The sequence below is a fragment of the Mya arenaria genome, chromosome 4 (genome assembly GCF_026914265.1).
Source record: "Mya arenaria isolate MELC-2E11 chromosome 4, ASM2691426v1".
NCBI lineage: Eukaryota > Metazoa > Mollusca > Bivalvia > Myida > Myidae > Mya > Mya arenaria.
In genome coordinates, this window is record NC_069125.1 from 20,957,437 (window position 1) to 20,973,659 (window position 16,223).

At 36.7% G+C, this 16,223-nt stretch overlaps 1 protein-coding gene across 1 annotated transcript in view; it reads right to left on the minus strand.

Moving 5' to 3' along the window:
- The window catches only part of LOC128230402 (deubiquitinating protein VCPIP1-like), a 117,965-nt gene that overhangs the window by 5,341 nt on the left and 96,401 nt on the right, over positions 1 to 16,223 (minus strand). Inside the window, exons 15-18 of the mRNA XM_052942630.1 lie at positions 13,608 to 13,798; positions 13,104 to 13,287; positions 7,201 to 7,386; positions 4,642 to 4,793 (exon numbers count right to left, since the gene is read on the minus strand). Coding sequence (XP_052798590.1) covers positions 4,642 to 4,793; positions 7,201 to 7,386; positions 13,104 to 13,287; positions 13,608 to 13,798 — 713 coding nt within the window. The remainder of the gene's footprint in view (positions 1 to 4,641; positions 4,794 to 7,200; positions 7,387 to 13,103; positions 13,288 to 13,607; positions 13,799 to 16,223) is intronic.

Sequence of the window (16,223 nt, forward strand, 5' to 3'; positions counted from 1 at the left end):
AAGTTTAATGATCATAGGTTCAGGCATTGTTGAGATTTCAGTGGGGGAAGATTTGTTAACCTTTTTGCGTTAAAGGTTACTGTGACATTGACCTTGGCCTGATGACCCCCAAAGTCCATAGGGGTCATTTACTGGGCAGGCCCAACCTTCATGTCAAGTTTGATGACCATAGGATTAAGAATTGTCGAGTTTGCTTTCAAGGTCACTGTGACCTTGACCTTTGACCCCTAAAATCAATAGGGGTCATCTACTGGTCAGGCCCAACCTCCATGTCAAGTTTGAGGGCCATGGGTGCAGGCATTGTTGAGTTATCACTTGGACAACCTTTTATCATTCAAGGTCACTGTGACCTTGACCTTTGGCCCAATGACCCCTAAAATTAATAGGGACAATATTCTGGCCAGGCTCAACCTCCAAATCAAGTTTGAGGGCCATGGGTGCAGCCATTGTCAAGTTATCACTCGGATAACCTTTTACCATTCCAGGTCACTGTGACCTTGACCTTTGGCCCAATGACCCCTTAAATCAATAGTAACCATCTTCTGGCCAGGCCCAACCTCCAAGTCAAGTTTGAGGGCCATGGGTGAAGGCATTGTCGATTTATCACTCGGACAACCTTTTACCATTCCAGGTCACTGTGACTTTGACCTTTGGCCAGATGACCCCCAAAAACCATAGGGGTCATCTCCTGGTCAGGCCAATTCTCCAAGTCAAGTTTGAGAGCCATGGGTGCAGGCATTGTTGAGTTATCAATCGGACAACCTTTTACCATTCAAGGTCACTGTGACCTTGACCTTTGGCCCAATGACCCCCAAAAACAATAGGGGTCATCTACTGGTCAGGCCCAACCTCCAAGTCAAGTTTGAGGGCCATGGGTGCAGGCATTGTTGAGTTATCACTCGAACAACCTTTAACCATTCAAGGTCACTGTGACCTTGACCTTTGACCCATTGAGCCCAAAAAACAATAGGGGTCAGCTACTGGTCAGGCCCAACCTCCAAGTCAAGTTTGAGGGCCATGGGTGCAGGCATTGTCACGTTATCACTCGGACAACCTTTTACCATTCAAGGTCACTGTGACCTTGACCTTTGGCCTGATGACCCCCAAAACAATAGGGGTCATCTACTGGTCAGGCCCAACCTCCATGTCACGTTTGAGGGCCATGGGTGCAGGCATTGTTGAGTTATCACTCGAACAAGCTTTAAAATTATTTTACCATTAAAGGTCACTGTGACCTTGACCTTTGACCTGATGACCCCCAATATCAATAGAGGTCATCTACTGGTCAGGCCCAACCTTCATGTGAAGTTTGATGACCATACGTCCAGGAATTGTTGAGTTATCACTCGGACAAGCTTTGGTCTACCTTCGGACCGACCGACAGACCGACATGCCTGTGCAAAGCAATATACCCCTCTTCTTCGAAGGGGGGCATAATGATTGTTTACAGGTAAGATTGTGCCTTTACTTTTCATCGTTTTTAAATACTTGATCATACATTGACTTGGTAAATGGTGAAATGCTACTTATAAAATCTGCACTTCAGGAGTAAGGGAAAAGCATTGGGGAGACACATGGGGTGGGGGATGTCCACTCAATCTTAGAATTTTTGCAAAGTTTGGCTATGAAAGACACAACTTCAGGACTTCTAAGCATCATATTATCAGAACAAAACATTTTTAAGTGATTTGCCTTTTAATATTTTTGTTAATACATTACTATGGTGACAGTAACACAGGCCTGAAAATATTAAATAAAGAGTCTTATCTGATAATGGAGGGATAATGATTATGCACACAATTTTTTTATTTGATAAATGTACATACCTAAGAAAGAGACAGTTTTTACATATTAACCCATTTTATGCTCTATTGTTTTATTTTCATAAAAGTACTTGGCTAAAGTAAAGTCAAGGATGATTTTGGAACCATGATTGTTAAACGTTCAGGATTTCTTACGCCAAAATTTATCTTCAGAAACATAAACTTTTTGAGTATTTTAACCTAAAAACCTCCCAAAAAGGCATGTGTTTGTTGCATAGACATTTTAGAAGAAAATGTGCAAATTGCGAAGTGAATGCATGGACATTAATACATACATTCATTAAATCTATAAAATGTTGCAGAAAAGGAACGTCAATTATTATCATTAAATATTACTGCTCTGGTGGCCATTTTAAAAATGGCCAATAATCCCCCAAACAAACAAAACTTACCTTAAAATAATGTTGGGTTTTCATTATATTTAGTCATATTTTTATTGAAGGGATCAAATGAGATGTGATGTGCAGTGACCATAAGGTAAGAGCCAGGATTTTATATCCCATAAACATTTGAGGGATCAAAAATAAATTTAGTCCCTTTATAATAGTAAGAAAAAGGGGTGGGCTAGACAACATGTTTTCCATAAATCTTAAGCGGTGGGCATTTGATCCCCTCACTAGAAATGTGACTATTATAGAATTCCAACATCAACTTAAGGTAAGTTTTGTTTCTTCGGGGGAAGTCTATTACGTCATACAATTTTGGGCATCAAATGAAATTTCAACGCAAACACAAATGACTTGCGCAAACTTGTACAGGCACTGTCATAATACGTTAATATGAAATGGGAACAACAGAAGTTTTCTCAAACATATCACCTGCTTATTGTAAGACAACATCCTGCTGGGAACTACCATTTTCTTTCTCAAGAGGCTTGTCATAGTATCTGGCAAAGGTAATATCAGTAGACCAAGCAACTACTTTCATTATTTCAGCAATCAGAAGTCCACTTAAGATGAAACAGCACTTCTTGTGCTGTGGGAGCTATATTTTTCAATGTCAATTCCAGAGTTTTTCAACACATTTAATCCAATGACTAACAGTTGTTGAAACTACAGGCTTATGTGGCTAAATTTGACTGCATTCAGTTTGTTCAATATATTCTTCAAGAATACTATATATATATACATATAACTATATTCGTTTTAACAACCAAAAATATTGTAGCACAAAAGACTCATTGTCTTTCCTCAAATTATCAAAAGTTAAGAAAGAAATAGAATGACTTTAACTTGCCTGGGTCAAAGCAATCACCATCACAAGTTTTTAAGATCTTAATAGACACATCATTCACTGGTGTCTGTGTCTTTGGATATAGCACAGAACTTTAGAATCATCCCATATCTCCTTGTATTGCCGTTTTGTTGGACATAGCCAGGATTATGGTTCTTAAATCATAACAACTCGGCCATCTCTGGCAACCATATGTATAGACCACGTAAATAGGCTTTAAGATATATACAAAAAAATTATAAGGCCCCCGGGGATAAAACCAATTATCAGAAGACTTAAACAATGCCCTGAAATGAATGATTTTGATTCGTGTCTTAATTCACTTTAGAAACTTGAAAATGAAATTTTAGGACCTGTATTATGTCACTACTTCTCATCCCTTAATCACCAAATATGTCCCTTGACGGTTAAAAACACAAACAACACGTTTTCAATACCGGACAATGATGGACTATTTTTAAAGACCCCTGTTATTTCCGAGGTCAATATGCAGTGGACCAAAAATAAATATAAAATTAACAAAAAGGCAAAAATTAAAAAAATACTGCACCAAGGGTTATAGTTCTTGAGCAAATGCACTTCTCCTAAATGAGTTTTAAAGTATCTTCCATGACCGACAGTGTAAGATAGGTTCATCCCAGCCTGAGTGAAGGGTGTTTGCTGAAACAAGGTTAACATAGTTTCCACATAAAACCCTGCGCAAAAGGGTTAGGATGAACCTTTGTTACACAAGCAGCCATGGGAGATGCTTTTTCTCCCACTTCAGATAAACAAAATATAGTACAAACATTTTTTAATTTATCCTTTTCCATATGGCTACTTTTATATCTTTGCCTGTGGGCAAGAGAAGGATTTCACACATGGCCAAATATTTTGATCTACTTATCTGGGGTGGGAGAAATATCTGTATATGAAGTATATGAAAATTAACAAAGGGCAATAACCAAAAAAACTGCAGCCAGAAAATCATACTTGACAAAACTGCCACTACGGGGAGGGGGGTACTGGTTGCCCATATTCTAAATATGTCATTTCAATAGTGTGTTGTTATATTTTGGCGGCCACCTTAAATTTTCTCCTATTTCGGCAATTTTTAATAATATGATATGCATTAAATGGGTTCTTTAGAAAATAATACCCCTATGTATCTGGACTAACATCATGTCAAGACATCTCAATTATATTTGAACCACTACAATCCTTTGAAATGCTGAGCATAAAAATGCATTTGAAAATGGCCCCCATGACAGCAATTTTGAAAGATATTGCTTGATTCAATTTTTTCTCTGATAAAAGACATATATGATTATTCATGCAAAGTGCTTGTCATTCTTTCCTCACAAAGTGCATGATTTTTCTACTTAATGGCTTCAGTATCATGATCCCATTTCTGGCACTGTTCATGACAGAGACTGGCATCAGGTTACAGTGTGATGCCAGGTGTATTTGATACCTTTGCTAAATGGCAGTTGAAAGCGTAGCAATTCTTTCAAATACAAAATAGCATGGGTAAAAAATGTTGCTTGCTAGAATAATGCAATCCCAAGTTCCAATGTGCCTGCAATGGATTGAAAAAAGTTCTTACTTCTTCCATGTTCTCTGCGAGTGTTTTTTCGATATGTTCAGCTAGGGATCGGAACATCTCAATGTTAGAGTTGTCTTCTTTTGTCCTATCTGGGTCTATCACACTGTAACCTGGTGCCAGTCTCTGGTAACCAACAGGGAGTTTTGCTGACTCTGAATTGAACATGTAGGGATTTGTCAGATGAGTCTGTTCTAAATGTGGGAATGATTGGTATGCTGAAAAACATGATAAAAAGAAAGCAGTTCTTTTACAATTTTATCATATTTATTATTATTCATAGATTTCCCCAATTTTCTGCCCTAAACTAATCATAATATTTGTCAATACCAAATTATTATGGTGGGCTTTAAATAAGTATTTATGAAATATACATTATAAATGTTTTGTGTCTTGGATTACGGTAATTTTACTTTTACTATCGGCCGACAATTGACACCAATTTAATAACGTCATTAAAGTCCAATGAACACGCTTCTTTTATTTCAAACAGAGAGTGCGTGGGCAAGGTAAACCGCAACAAAAAAACTTTAGATTCAGATAAATAGCGTCTGAAAAATTGAGTTCAAAATGGTGGAGATGATATTTAAAGCTACTTTTTGTAATGCATGCGCAAGGTTTGCATGTCAGGCTGTATTTAACAGTTAAGGGGGAAATTTTTCGTATTTGTTTAACCTCTTCATAATGTTTCGTAATTCACATTTTCAGTGTTGAGTCTGCACATTTCATCTGATTTTGTTAGATTTGTAGCAGGAACTAGCATAAAACTTATATTTCCTTGTTCCTTAGTCTTTTACAATTCTGGCAATGTAAAATTTATAAGATAGTGTCCATTATTTTAGGAAATATTTGACATGTTAAAGGCAACTTTGCTTTTGGTGTCTTCTGGACATGATCACATTGTCTATTTTATGTTTATATAATGATTTTTTTCTAATTACCAAATTAAAAAATTACTTTTTAGAAAATATCAAAGGTCACTGAAGTGCTATATTTCAGTGTCCAAGCTATGTGACAGATACCTGTAACCAAAGTCAATCTTGACCTGTATTTAATAGTTTTAAACATGTGTACCAACAACTATATATGGTAAATCTGTCAAAGCTTTTATAAGTTATTGTCCTAGTATTTGGCAAAATCTAAGTTGAAAAGTGGCCATTACTATGACAAAAATTGGTACATGTAGTTTGTAACCAAAGTCAAACTTGACCAGTATTTCATGGTTTTGAACACTGTATCATGGTTTTAAGCACATGTACTTAAAATATTCATATTCTTCGACCCTTTCATAAGTTTAAGTTCAGAAAACCTAAACAACAACCAACCGGCTTAAACTTTTTGTGGAGGGATAATGACCAAAATCCAAACCTTTTCACAATTACTAGTGCCTAATCAAACGAAACTGTTACAGTTACGTGACAAATGTCCCAGATTGAGCCTTGTTGGATGGATAGATATTATTAGAGCACAAGAGATGTTTGTAAAACATCTATGCCCCCTATAATGGCAGCCAATAAGTCATTTTTCATTTATCACTGTGGGGTTATCAATGAGACAATCTTTTAGTGTCAAGGGTCACAGTGACCATGATCTTTGACCTACAAACCACAAAATCAATAGGGATCATCTGCTGGTCATGACCAACCTCTTACCAAATTTGCATACCGTAGGACCAAACATACTGTAGCTATCATTTGGACATGCTTTTTGTGTTGAAGAACACATTGACCGTGACCTTTTAACATCAAAATCAAAAGGGGGTCTATTCTGGTTATGACCAACCTCCCTACCAAGTTTTAGGACCGCACGACCAAGCATACTTAAGTAACTAATCAATGGGACAAGCTTTTTGTTTCAAGGTGAACACGACCGTGACCTTTGACCTGCTTAACTCAAAATCAAAAGGGTCATCTTCTGGTCATGACCATTACCTTTTTACTAAGTTTGAGGACCTTAATTCCAAGCGTAATCTAGTTATCAACCGGACATGGTTTGGTCTACCAACCAAGTGACGGATCAACATGTTTTCAACAATATACCACCACTTCTTCAGAAGGGGGCAAAATTATACTTTACTTTCTGCCCTAACAGGAGTGACAAATACCATAACACGCCGCCTGGTAAAAAAAGGTAAATGGTAAATTTCTTTAAAAAAGGGCCATAACTCCATCAAACAATTGGGATTCTAACCATAGTTAAACTTATGTACCAAACATAATTTAATTCTATTGTTCCTTTTATCATCTGGACCACAAATTTTTGCAAATTTCAAATAAGTAGTGGACATAACTCCGTCAAAAATTGGTTGAATGTTCAAGAACAAAGTCAAACTTGGACTGTTTGATGGTGTTGAACATGTGTACCAAAATTATTTAAAGCTGTCGACACTGTCAAAAGTTATTGTCTGCACACCGCAGTTTCGACAAAATCTAGGTTGCAAAGGGGACAAAACCCAGTAAAAAAAGTTGAGGTTTGTAATCAAATTGAAATTGACCTGAATTTTATGGTGTTAAATAATTACTATGGAAAGCAAAACAGAAAGTTAAATTTTGTGTGTGTAACCTGTTTTCATCTCATGTGCCGCATGTTCCTCCTGCTCTGGTTCCTCGCATATAGACTCTGTGTTTGACCCTGGCAGGGAGCAGAGGTCATGGAACCCCCGTGCGTGGGGGGCCCGAGGGGTATACTCAAGGTCTCCTGGCATGCGTGCATCAGCCCCCATACTTGACTTCAGTGTGTGACCTTGTCCTACATGGAAAATAAAAAGAAAACAAGTGAAAAATAAAATTAAATCATTTTCCTGCATTCTTTTATTAGCCATGACAAAAATGGATCCAAACTTCAACAATGACTAGGAAAGAAATATTCCTGATGAAAGAATACCTCATTATCAGAAAAAAATGAGATTTCAATATCTGATCACATATTGTCAATTTAAAACAAGTGGGCAAAGAAAGCCCTATATTGCACCACCTGATAAAATGACCAATTAGTCAGTGGTTATTATGGATGTAACTGCCTGCTAAGGAAGTAAGCAGTTACTCAATTGAGGCCGAGAAATTTGATGGTTTATTAAGAGGTTGGTCCTTTTAAATGGAAATCAATAGTATTTCTAGGAAAGTCAAGACATAGCTGGTTGTACCCAGGAACAATGAATGTGATGGCAATGGAAGCTGACAGAAGTCAATGGCTGTAAAAGAATTTGTTGGATGTATTGGATTTTGGCATTTGCTAAGAAAGAAATGGTAGTTATTTGTTGCTAAGAAAGTCATTGGTGGTTAAGGTAGTAAGTGGTTGCTAAGAAAATTATTGGTTGCTAAGGTAGTCAATGGTTGCAAAATAATTCATTGGTTTAAAAGGAAGTCATTGGTTGCTATGGATGAAGGTAGCTGCAAAGGTAATCATTGGTTGCTTAGAAAATCATTGGTTGCTTAGAAAGTCATTTGTTCATAAGAATGTCATTGATTACTATATATGATGGGGTGGTAAGAAATTCATTGGTTGCAAGGGAAGTACTTGGTTGCTAAGAAAGTAGGTTGATGCTAAGGAAGTTATATAATAGTAAAGAAGTCATTGGTTGCTATGGATTTAGGTAGAAGCTGAGAAGTTAGAGGTTGCTACAGAAATCATTGGTTGCTAAGGATGTAGGTAGTAGCTGAGTAGTAAGAGGTTGCTACAGAAATTATTGGTTGCTAAGGATGTAGGTAGTAGCTGAGAAGTAAGAGGTTGCTACAGAAATCATTGGTTGCTAAGGATGTAGGTAGTAGCTGAGAAGTAAGAGGTTGCTACAGAAATCATTGGTTGCTACGGATGTAGGTAGTAGCTGAGAAGTAAGAGGTTGCTACAGAAATTATTGGTTGCTAAGGATGAAGGTAGTAGCTGAGAAGAAAGAGGTTGCAACAGAAATCATTGGTTGCTAAGGATGTAGGTAGTTTCTGATGAAATAAATGGTTACTGAGGAAGTTAACGGTTGATTAGGACGTCATTGGTTGCTAAAGAAGTAAGTGGATGCTAAATAAATCAATAGTTGCCAATGAGGTTATAGGTTGCTAAATGAAGTACCGTAAATGACTGGGTATTAGACGCCCTTTTTTCCCTCAGATTTCGCTGCAAATAAATGTCTGCGTATAATACCCAGTAACAATTTTTTAACTTTTATTCTCAGGTTGATTTCAAGCCAAGAGTTTGTTTAGATTTATGTAGAAAGGGATGTTACTTGCGTCATATTGATCGAGTATATACAAGTTAAAACGGCAGTTGAAGATCGGGATACGGTATATCGTAAGACGTTTATAATTTAAACAAAAATATTTTTCGATTCAAGTTATTTAATATTATTTTGAATAATAAATTGAATTGAACAATAATTAAACTTGCATATAAAAAAGCAAAGTTGGGGACTGTCCTTTTTTTGTCAGCTGTTCGAGAAGGCGTGAAAAACTCGACTACCTTTAACCTGTTTAACATACCAATACTACAAACTGTTGCGATAATGGTCTTGTTTTTTCGCACTTTGTCACATTCTTTATTCTTTTCTGTAGGTGTTGACATTTTGAAAATAAACCCGTACAATATAAGGTTTTTCCATAACTTAACTTTTCATTCACGACAGTTTATCATTGTATGGTTTTAAAGATAACCGTGGCCATTTTCACAAAAAAAACTTTTTTTTGTCACTGTCTACAAACATGGTGGCCAAAAATGCCAGACGATTTGACATCTTTTCTATGCGTCTTTTAACCAAAAACATAGATTAAAAGTTTTTTTCTTGGACTTTTCACAGATTTTTTTCCCTGCGTCTAATACCCCCTATCGTCTTATACCCAGTCATTTACGGTAAGTGGTTGCTTAGGAAGTCATTTGTTGGTATGGATAAAGGGAGTAACTAACAACTACATGAGGCTACATACCAATTATCAAAAGTCTTGGTCTTGCGGTTCCAGAGAAGAAGATTATAGAAGTATATAGAAAACCCAGGTACTTACTTTGAACAATCTTGGTAAACAGCCACTATATGAGGCTACATACTCATTATCAAAAGTCTTGGCTAGCAGTTTCAAAGTTTATACTATAAATTTATAGAAAAACTGGAACCCCTGGGGCATGGCCATTTTTGACCCCGAATTTCAACAGTCTTGGTAAAGTGTCTTGCGGTTTAAGAGAGGATTCTCAAATGTTTTACTAAAAAATTATATAGAGAATACTAGGTTAGTGCCGTGGATGGAGGAAGTTTATCTGGTAAGGTGGAGGAATTTATCAGGTGAGATGAAGGCGACGGAGCCAGATAAACTTTGTCCATCCACCGAACTAACCTAGTATTCTATTTATCCTGTTACTGGTTTATTTAAACACTATAAATAACCTTAAAATTATTAAGTTTCTTTAAAAATAAAGGGGACAAATGTTTTTTCCCTGATTACATCATCACACTCGGTATCCATGTATAAATCGTTCCCAAAATAGTTCTCAAAACTGTTCAACTTTTTTCAATTGGTTTGCAGACAAAGTCATTGCATTTTAATACATCAATATCAATTCAAAACATAATAAAGATTTTAAAAGTGCATGAACATGAATCAGTCACCAAACATTATATGTCTGATGATGTAACAATTTTTCCGCAAGTTACATTACACAGGTCATGGTTCAAGATCATGAGTGTTTACAAACAATCGCCACATGTTAAATGGAATTTACTATAATCGTTGAATGCTGCAGTTTCCTGAATTTGCGGGTGGGGTAAGATTTTCACATCAGATGTAGATTTTCTGGTCGATTGTTTTACCAGTGTCAATATTATGCAGAGTGATGGGTCTTTATGGGCGAGTGATTGTTGAGGTCGGTTGTTGGCGGACTATTTATTTGATACTGAAACATTATTTGTGCTTTTCCTCTGACATTTCAGAATTGAAAAGAAGTCCGTTTTCGCGGTCACATGACTAACTGACTGTAGATAAACATCACGTGATCTACTATCCCAATAAACAAAAATTTACATGGCACCTTGTTATTGGACTGATTTGTATGCATGTGATAATCAAAAGGGGTCATTTACTGGTCAGGCACAAACTTCATGTCAAGTTTGATGACCATAGGTCCAGGAATTGTCCAGTTTGCCTTCAAGGTCAATGTGACCTTTGACCTGATGATCCCTTAAATCAATAGGGATCATGTACTGGTCAAGTCCAGCCTCCAAGTCAAGTTTGAGGGCAATGGGTGCAAGCATTGAGGAGTTATCACTAGAACTACTTTTTTGCCTTCGAGGTCACTGTGACTTTTGACAGGATAACCCCTAAAATCAAAAGGGGTCATTAACTGGTCAGGCCAACTTTCATGTCAAGTTTGATGACCATGGGTACAGAAATTGTCGTGTTTGCATTCAAGGTCCCTGTGACCTTGACCTTAGACCTGATGACCTCTTAAATTAATAGGGGTCATTGACTGGTCAAGCCCAACCTCCAAGTCAAGTCTGAGGGCCATGGGTGCAGGCATTGTTGAGTTATTACTCGGACAATCTTTTAGCATTTAAGGTCACTGTGACCTTGACTTTTGACCCCTAAAATCAATAAGGATCATCTACTAGTAAGGCCCAGGTTACCTCCAAGTCAACCTCCAAGTGCAAGCATTGACAAGTTATCACTAGGATTATGTTATGCATTCAAGGTCACTGTGACCTTGGACCTTTGACCCGATGACCCCTAAAATCAATACCGGTCATTAACTGGTCAGACTTAACCTTCATGTTAAGTTTGATGAGGGTCCTTGAATTGTCAAGTTTGCATTCAAGGTCACTGTGTCCTTGACCTTTGACCCCTAAAATTAATAGGAGTCATCGACTGGTCAGGCCCAACCTCCAAGTCAAGTCTTAGGGCCATGGGTGCAGGCATTGTCGAGTTATCACTAGGATAACCTTTTAGCATTCACTGTGACCTTGACCTTTGACCCCTAAAATCAAAAGGGATCATCTACTGGTCAGGACCAGCCTCCATGTCAAATTTGATGACCATAGGTCCAGGCATTGTTGAGTTATCACTCGGACAAGCTTTGACAACCTTTTACTGTTAAAGGTCACTGTGACTTTGACCTTTGACACAATGGCCCCTAAAATCAATAGGGGTCATCAACTGGTCAGGCCTAACTTTCATGTCAAGCCTAATGACCATAGGTCCAGGCATTGTTGAGTTATCAATGAAAACCAATTTGTCTGGTTAACACTATTTTACCAATTTTTGACAAATAATTATCATTTTGAGAGTCAAATGAAAACCAGTATCTGAATATTCATATTCAAAATGTATCAATCTCAAATAATGAAAGCAAAAACATGATGTGACAATGCTTGCATTGGATGAAATTTTTATGAGCAAATATCGTAAGTTGCATGGGTTTCCCAGTACTGGACTTGTGAATAGTGTAGTTTATATACAATAAGAGTATTTATATTGTGATATTTTTCATAACCAAACAGTCTGTTACATCTCACTTTTCAAGTCTCATGCCAACAAATAGAAACAAGAGCACCTCCCAGAGAGCGCCAAGTGTCCCCTACCAGTTTAAAGCCTTGTAAAAAGGATAAGCGTGTCTCAAGAGAATCTCCAAGAAAACTTTAACAAATCCTACCAATAAATCAAAGTTGTTTAAGTCACCCCAGCCCACATGAAAGTGAACTAATCGCATTTACAGTAAACTTTATCCATCAAAATGCAACAGTTTTAGCCGTAAAACCTACCAGATCACCCATGTCTACTTTTGACATGTATATTGCCCTCTATCCACATACTGAATTTCATTAACCTAGTTGTGATACCTTTTGAGTTATCACAGGACCAAATTTGCTATATTTTTAATGTCAAGGGCAATCACTCTGCATTACCTTGTCTTACTAAAAATAAACTAACATGCATAATCTTCATTTGCCCTCTTTCCACATACTAAGTTTCATGAACCTAGCTTTGATACTTTTTGAGTTATCCCAAGACCGAGAATTTTTTTCCATCAACAGCTAGATTTTTAATAAGTCAAGGGCCATAACTCTGCATAACTTTGTATGATGAAAAAATAAACTAATGTGCAAACTCCCCATTTTACCCTTCATCCACATAATAAGTTTCACGAACCTACCTGTGATACTTTTTGAGTTATCACAGGACCAAATTGGCTATATTTTTAATAAGTCAAGGGCAATAACTCTGCATTAATTTGTCTGACAAAAAAAATAAACTAACATGCATAATCTCCATATTGCTCTCTTTCCACATACTAAGTTTCATGATACTTTGATACTTTCTGAGTTATCGCAGGACCGAGATTTTTGTGGACGGACGGACGGATGGACGGACGGTGAAACCGGTATGGGACTAATAAACCAAAACAAATCATGCTTAGTAATAGTGATCTTTATGTAAGCAAATTGTCTCATTATTATATTCACTACAATATATACACGACTAGCCATATTCCCATACCACTAAATGCCGCCCTATCTGAAGGTTGATGAACAGCCCCACTGGCACCAAACTTGGCCTGTGACCTTGCATCAGTGCGTAAGCCCTCCATGACCTGGGCTTCGATCCTGGGTTCCACCTGGAAATGCCCATGGGGCTCCAGACAAAGCTCCAGTCGGTCATCAGTGGCATTGTACCGGAACACCTTTCACAAATGAGCTAATTAAAAAACGATTCATTGTGCTGTCATGTGTTCATGCTGTATGAATGCAGAAGAGCATGCTTGCAAATCTGAACCATGCTAGGAAGCACACTAGCGTGCCAGAGTTATGAAATTTGCTTTACATATACAAATTGTGGATAATGTACCAAGTTTTAAATCAATGTATTAACATGTATATAATGTTAAATTAAGCATGACAATGCCTTTTCTTTGAAAATCAGACCAGCTAAAATGCTTGCAGACCAGTCAATATGACTGTTTTCATCTTATTCAACATAAAATAAAACAATGCAACAACAAACCTTGCCAGGTAGACATGGTAGCTGGCAATGTTTGCCATCGATGAGGCCAAGGTCTCGCTTCACTTGCTGATAGAGCAGTCCCCCGACAGAGAACAGATGGGGCATGCTCTGTACATTTGTCCACATATCCTTCCCTGACACTGCAGACAGGATACCAAGTGACGCTATTGATGTGTCTATACTGTCACCACCTGTTATTGAAGATACTGATTTATTATAAAATAAGATGTGTTCATATACTGTAAAACATGAAGAATCAAGATTGGTGTATCTATATAAAAATATATTGTACTTCACCCGAGATCAAGCTAAAGCTGAGGGAAGATTTTTATCACAAAATTAACTTTTCCATGTTTCAAAGTCCAGCTTGATCACTGTTCATGTGACATTAAATGCACCATTCTATAACAATCACAACATTTTATGGCAATACTACTCACAAAAGTACAAATTAGACCAGAGCCGTCACTCTAAGTGACGCATGCCCCTGAAGTGGTACTCAAGTGTAATTCAAAGGTCATTTAGAAAAGGGAAATAATGTGTGTGAACAGAAAAAGGAATGTTTATGAACAAGTGGAAACTATAACAAGAGGGCCATGATGGCCCTAAATCGCTCACCTGATTAAAAGTGTTTAACCTTTGTAATCAATATTATAAGATTGATATTTGTTCTCAAAGCTGTACATATGATCCAAATTTCATAACAGTAGCTTCAAAAATAAGAAAGGTCAAAATGGTACAATAAAGGTAATCAAAGCACAGCATTGATATATTTTTTTTAAAACTGTACACATGGTCATAATGTTATTGCTGCACCTTTAAAAAAAAGAGAGAAGGTCAAAAAGTCACAGTCAAGGTCATCCGAGGACAAAACTCTATACATTTCAAAACTCTTTACATGGTCCAAATTTCATTGCTGTAGCTTCAAAAATAAGAAAGTACGCTAACAGGTCACAGTCAATGTAATCCAACCACAACATTATTTGTTTACAGAATTGTGAACATGGTCAAAATTTCTTCGCTGTAGTTTCAAAAATAAGACATAATGAAAAAAAGGGTGGGACTAAATATGACCCAAGGGGCTTAATTTGCACAATCTTGGTAGAGGGCCACTATATGATGCTCGTAACAAATTATTAAAGGTCTGGGACTAGCGGTGTCAGACAAGAAGATTTTCGATAAGTCCACAGGAAACCCCATCCAATCAAATATACTGCTATAAACTATGAGGATTTGATAAAACTACACTATGAACAGCCCACAGCATCAATGTCTCAATTTCCATCCAACACAACATGGCATCCAATCTATGCATGAGTGTTAAAGTCTTGTTTATTAGTCGGCGCCGACTATATTTGATATTACTAGAGATATTCCAACTTAGGGACTAGTTCATAAATTGCAGAACAATGCTATCAATAGTTTCCACGTTGCATGATAAAATATGAAGTTTAGTTTGTTTTAAAAAACTTTACTCTTTAAATGATAATGAAACCTTAAATCATAATAGCCCTGCTTATCATTTTGAAAATTTTGATTTTAAATACCAACTCAATCATAACAACTCGGCCATCTCCGAGATAGATACAGGCCGAGGTGTTCCGATAGATAACAAATAGATGAAGGTTACACGGTACTATTAAAATATCCTTTATGTTTGTAAACCTCCTACGCAGTAATCTCACTTGGTAACAGCAAAACTGCCGAGTTTTGAAAAATTAACCTTGAGCTTAATTGTTTGTTTTGAAAATGTCATTCGAAAGAATGAACTCCAGATAATTCCCGTTTGATGTATCGTATTTTTATCCCCATTCTATATACACACAAGTGAAATGTGTTACAAAAACTTATACAAAATATAAAGCAAGAAATTCACATAACATGCCGGTACAAATAAAAGGTGAATTTTATGCTATTGAAATCTATGTATTAGACCATTGACTCTATTTCATCCAAAGAAACGTACCGGTATGTATATTTTTGTTATAATTAAGTTTTAACCAGAGGATTAGCTTGGGGAAAAGAACCCAGAATATCTATAATTCCGGGCTTAAACTATTGTTAACCATAATGTCCTTCGAGCATATGTACACCCAACATAAAACAAAATATTATCATTGAAATAATAACCATTTTTGGTTATCTGCATGCATCTTTTTCTTCTAATTTCATTGCGCCAACTTGGTGCTATGCATCAACTTTTTTCTTGTATAAGGAGTATTCACTATCCAGTAAAAGATAAGATTGTAAATTACAATGGTCTACATGGAGTTCAATGGAAAAGTCTGATTATTAAATTCATCATTGGGTAAAAATAAAATTCTTCTAAAAAATAAAGAGATATTATATTTCCTAACCTATAAACCTATAAAAAGAACAATTATTACCCTAAAAGTGACTAATTTGAAGAATTAACAAGAGCTGTCACAGACAGCTATATCCCCCGCCTCATGGGGGCATTTTTTGTAACGAAAGCCAATCAATGATAATGGTAGTTTTTCAGGAACATAAGAAATGCGTAAAATTAAGAAAGGGCAATAACTCTTTCAAAAAAGGTTAAATTGCAAAAGCCTGACAATATGCGCTGCTTAACTATATAGTCATCAATCTGTGAAA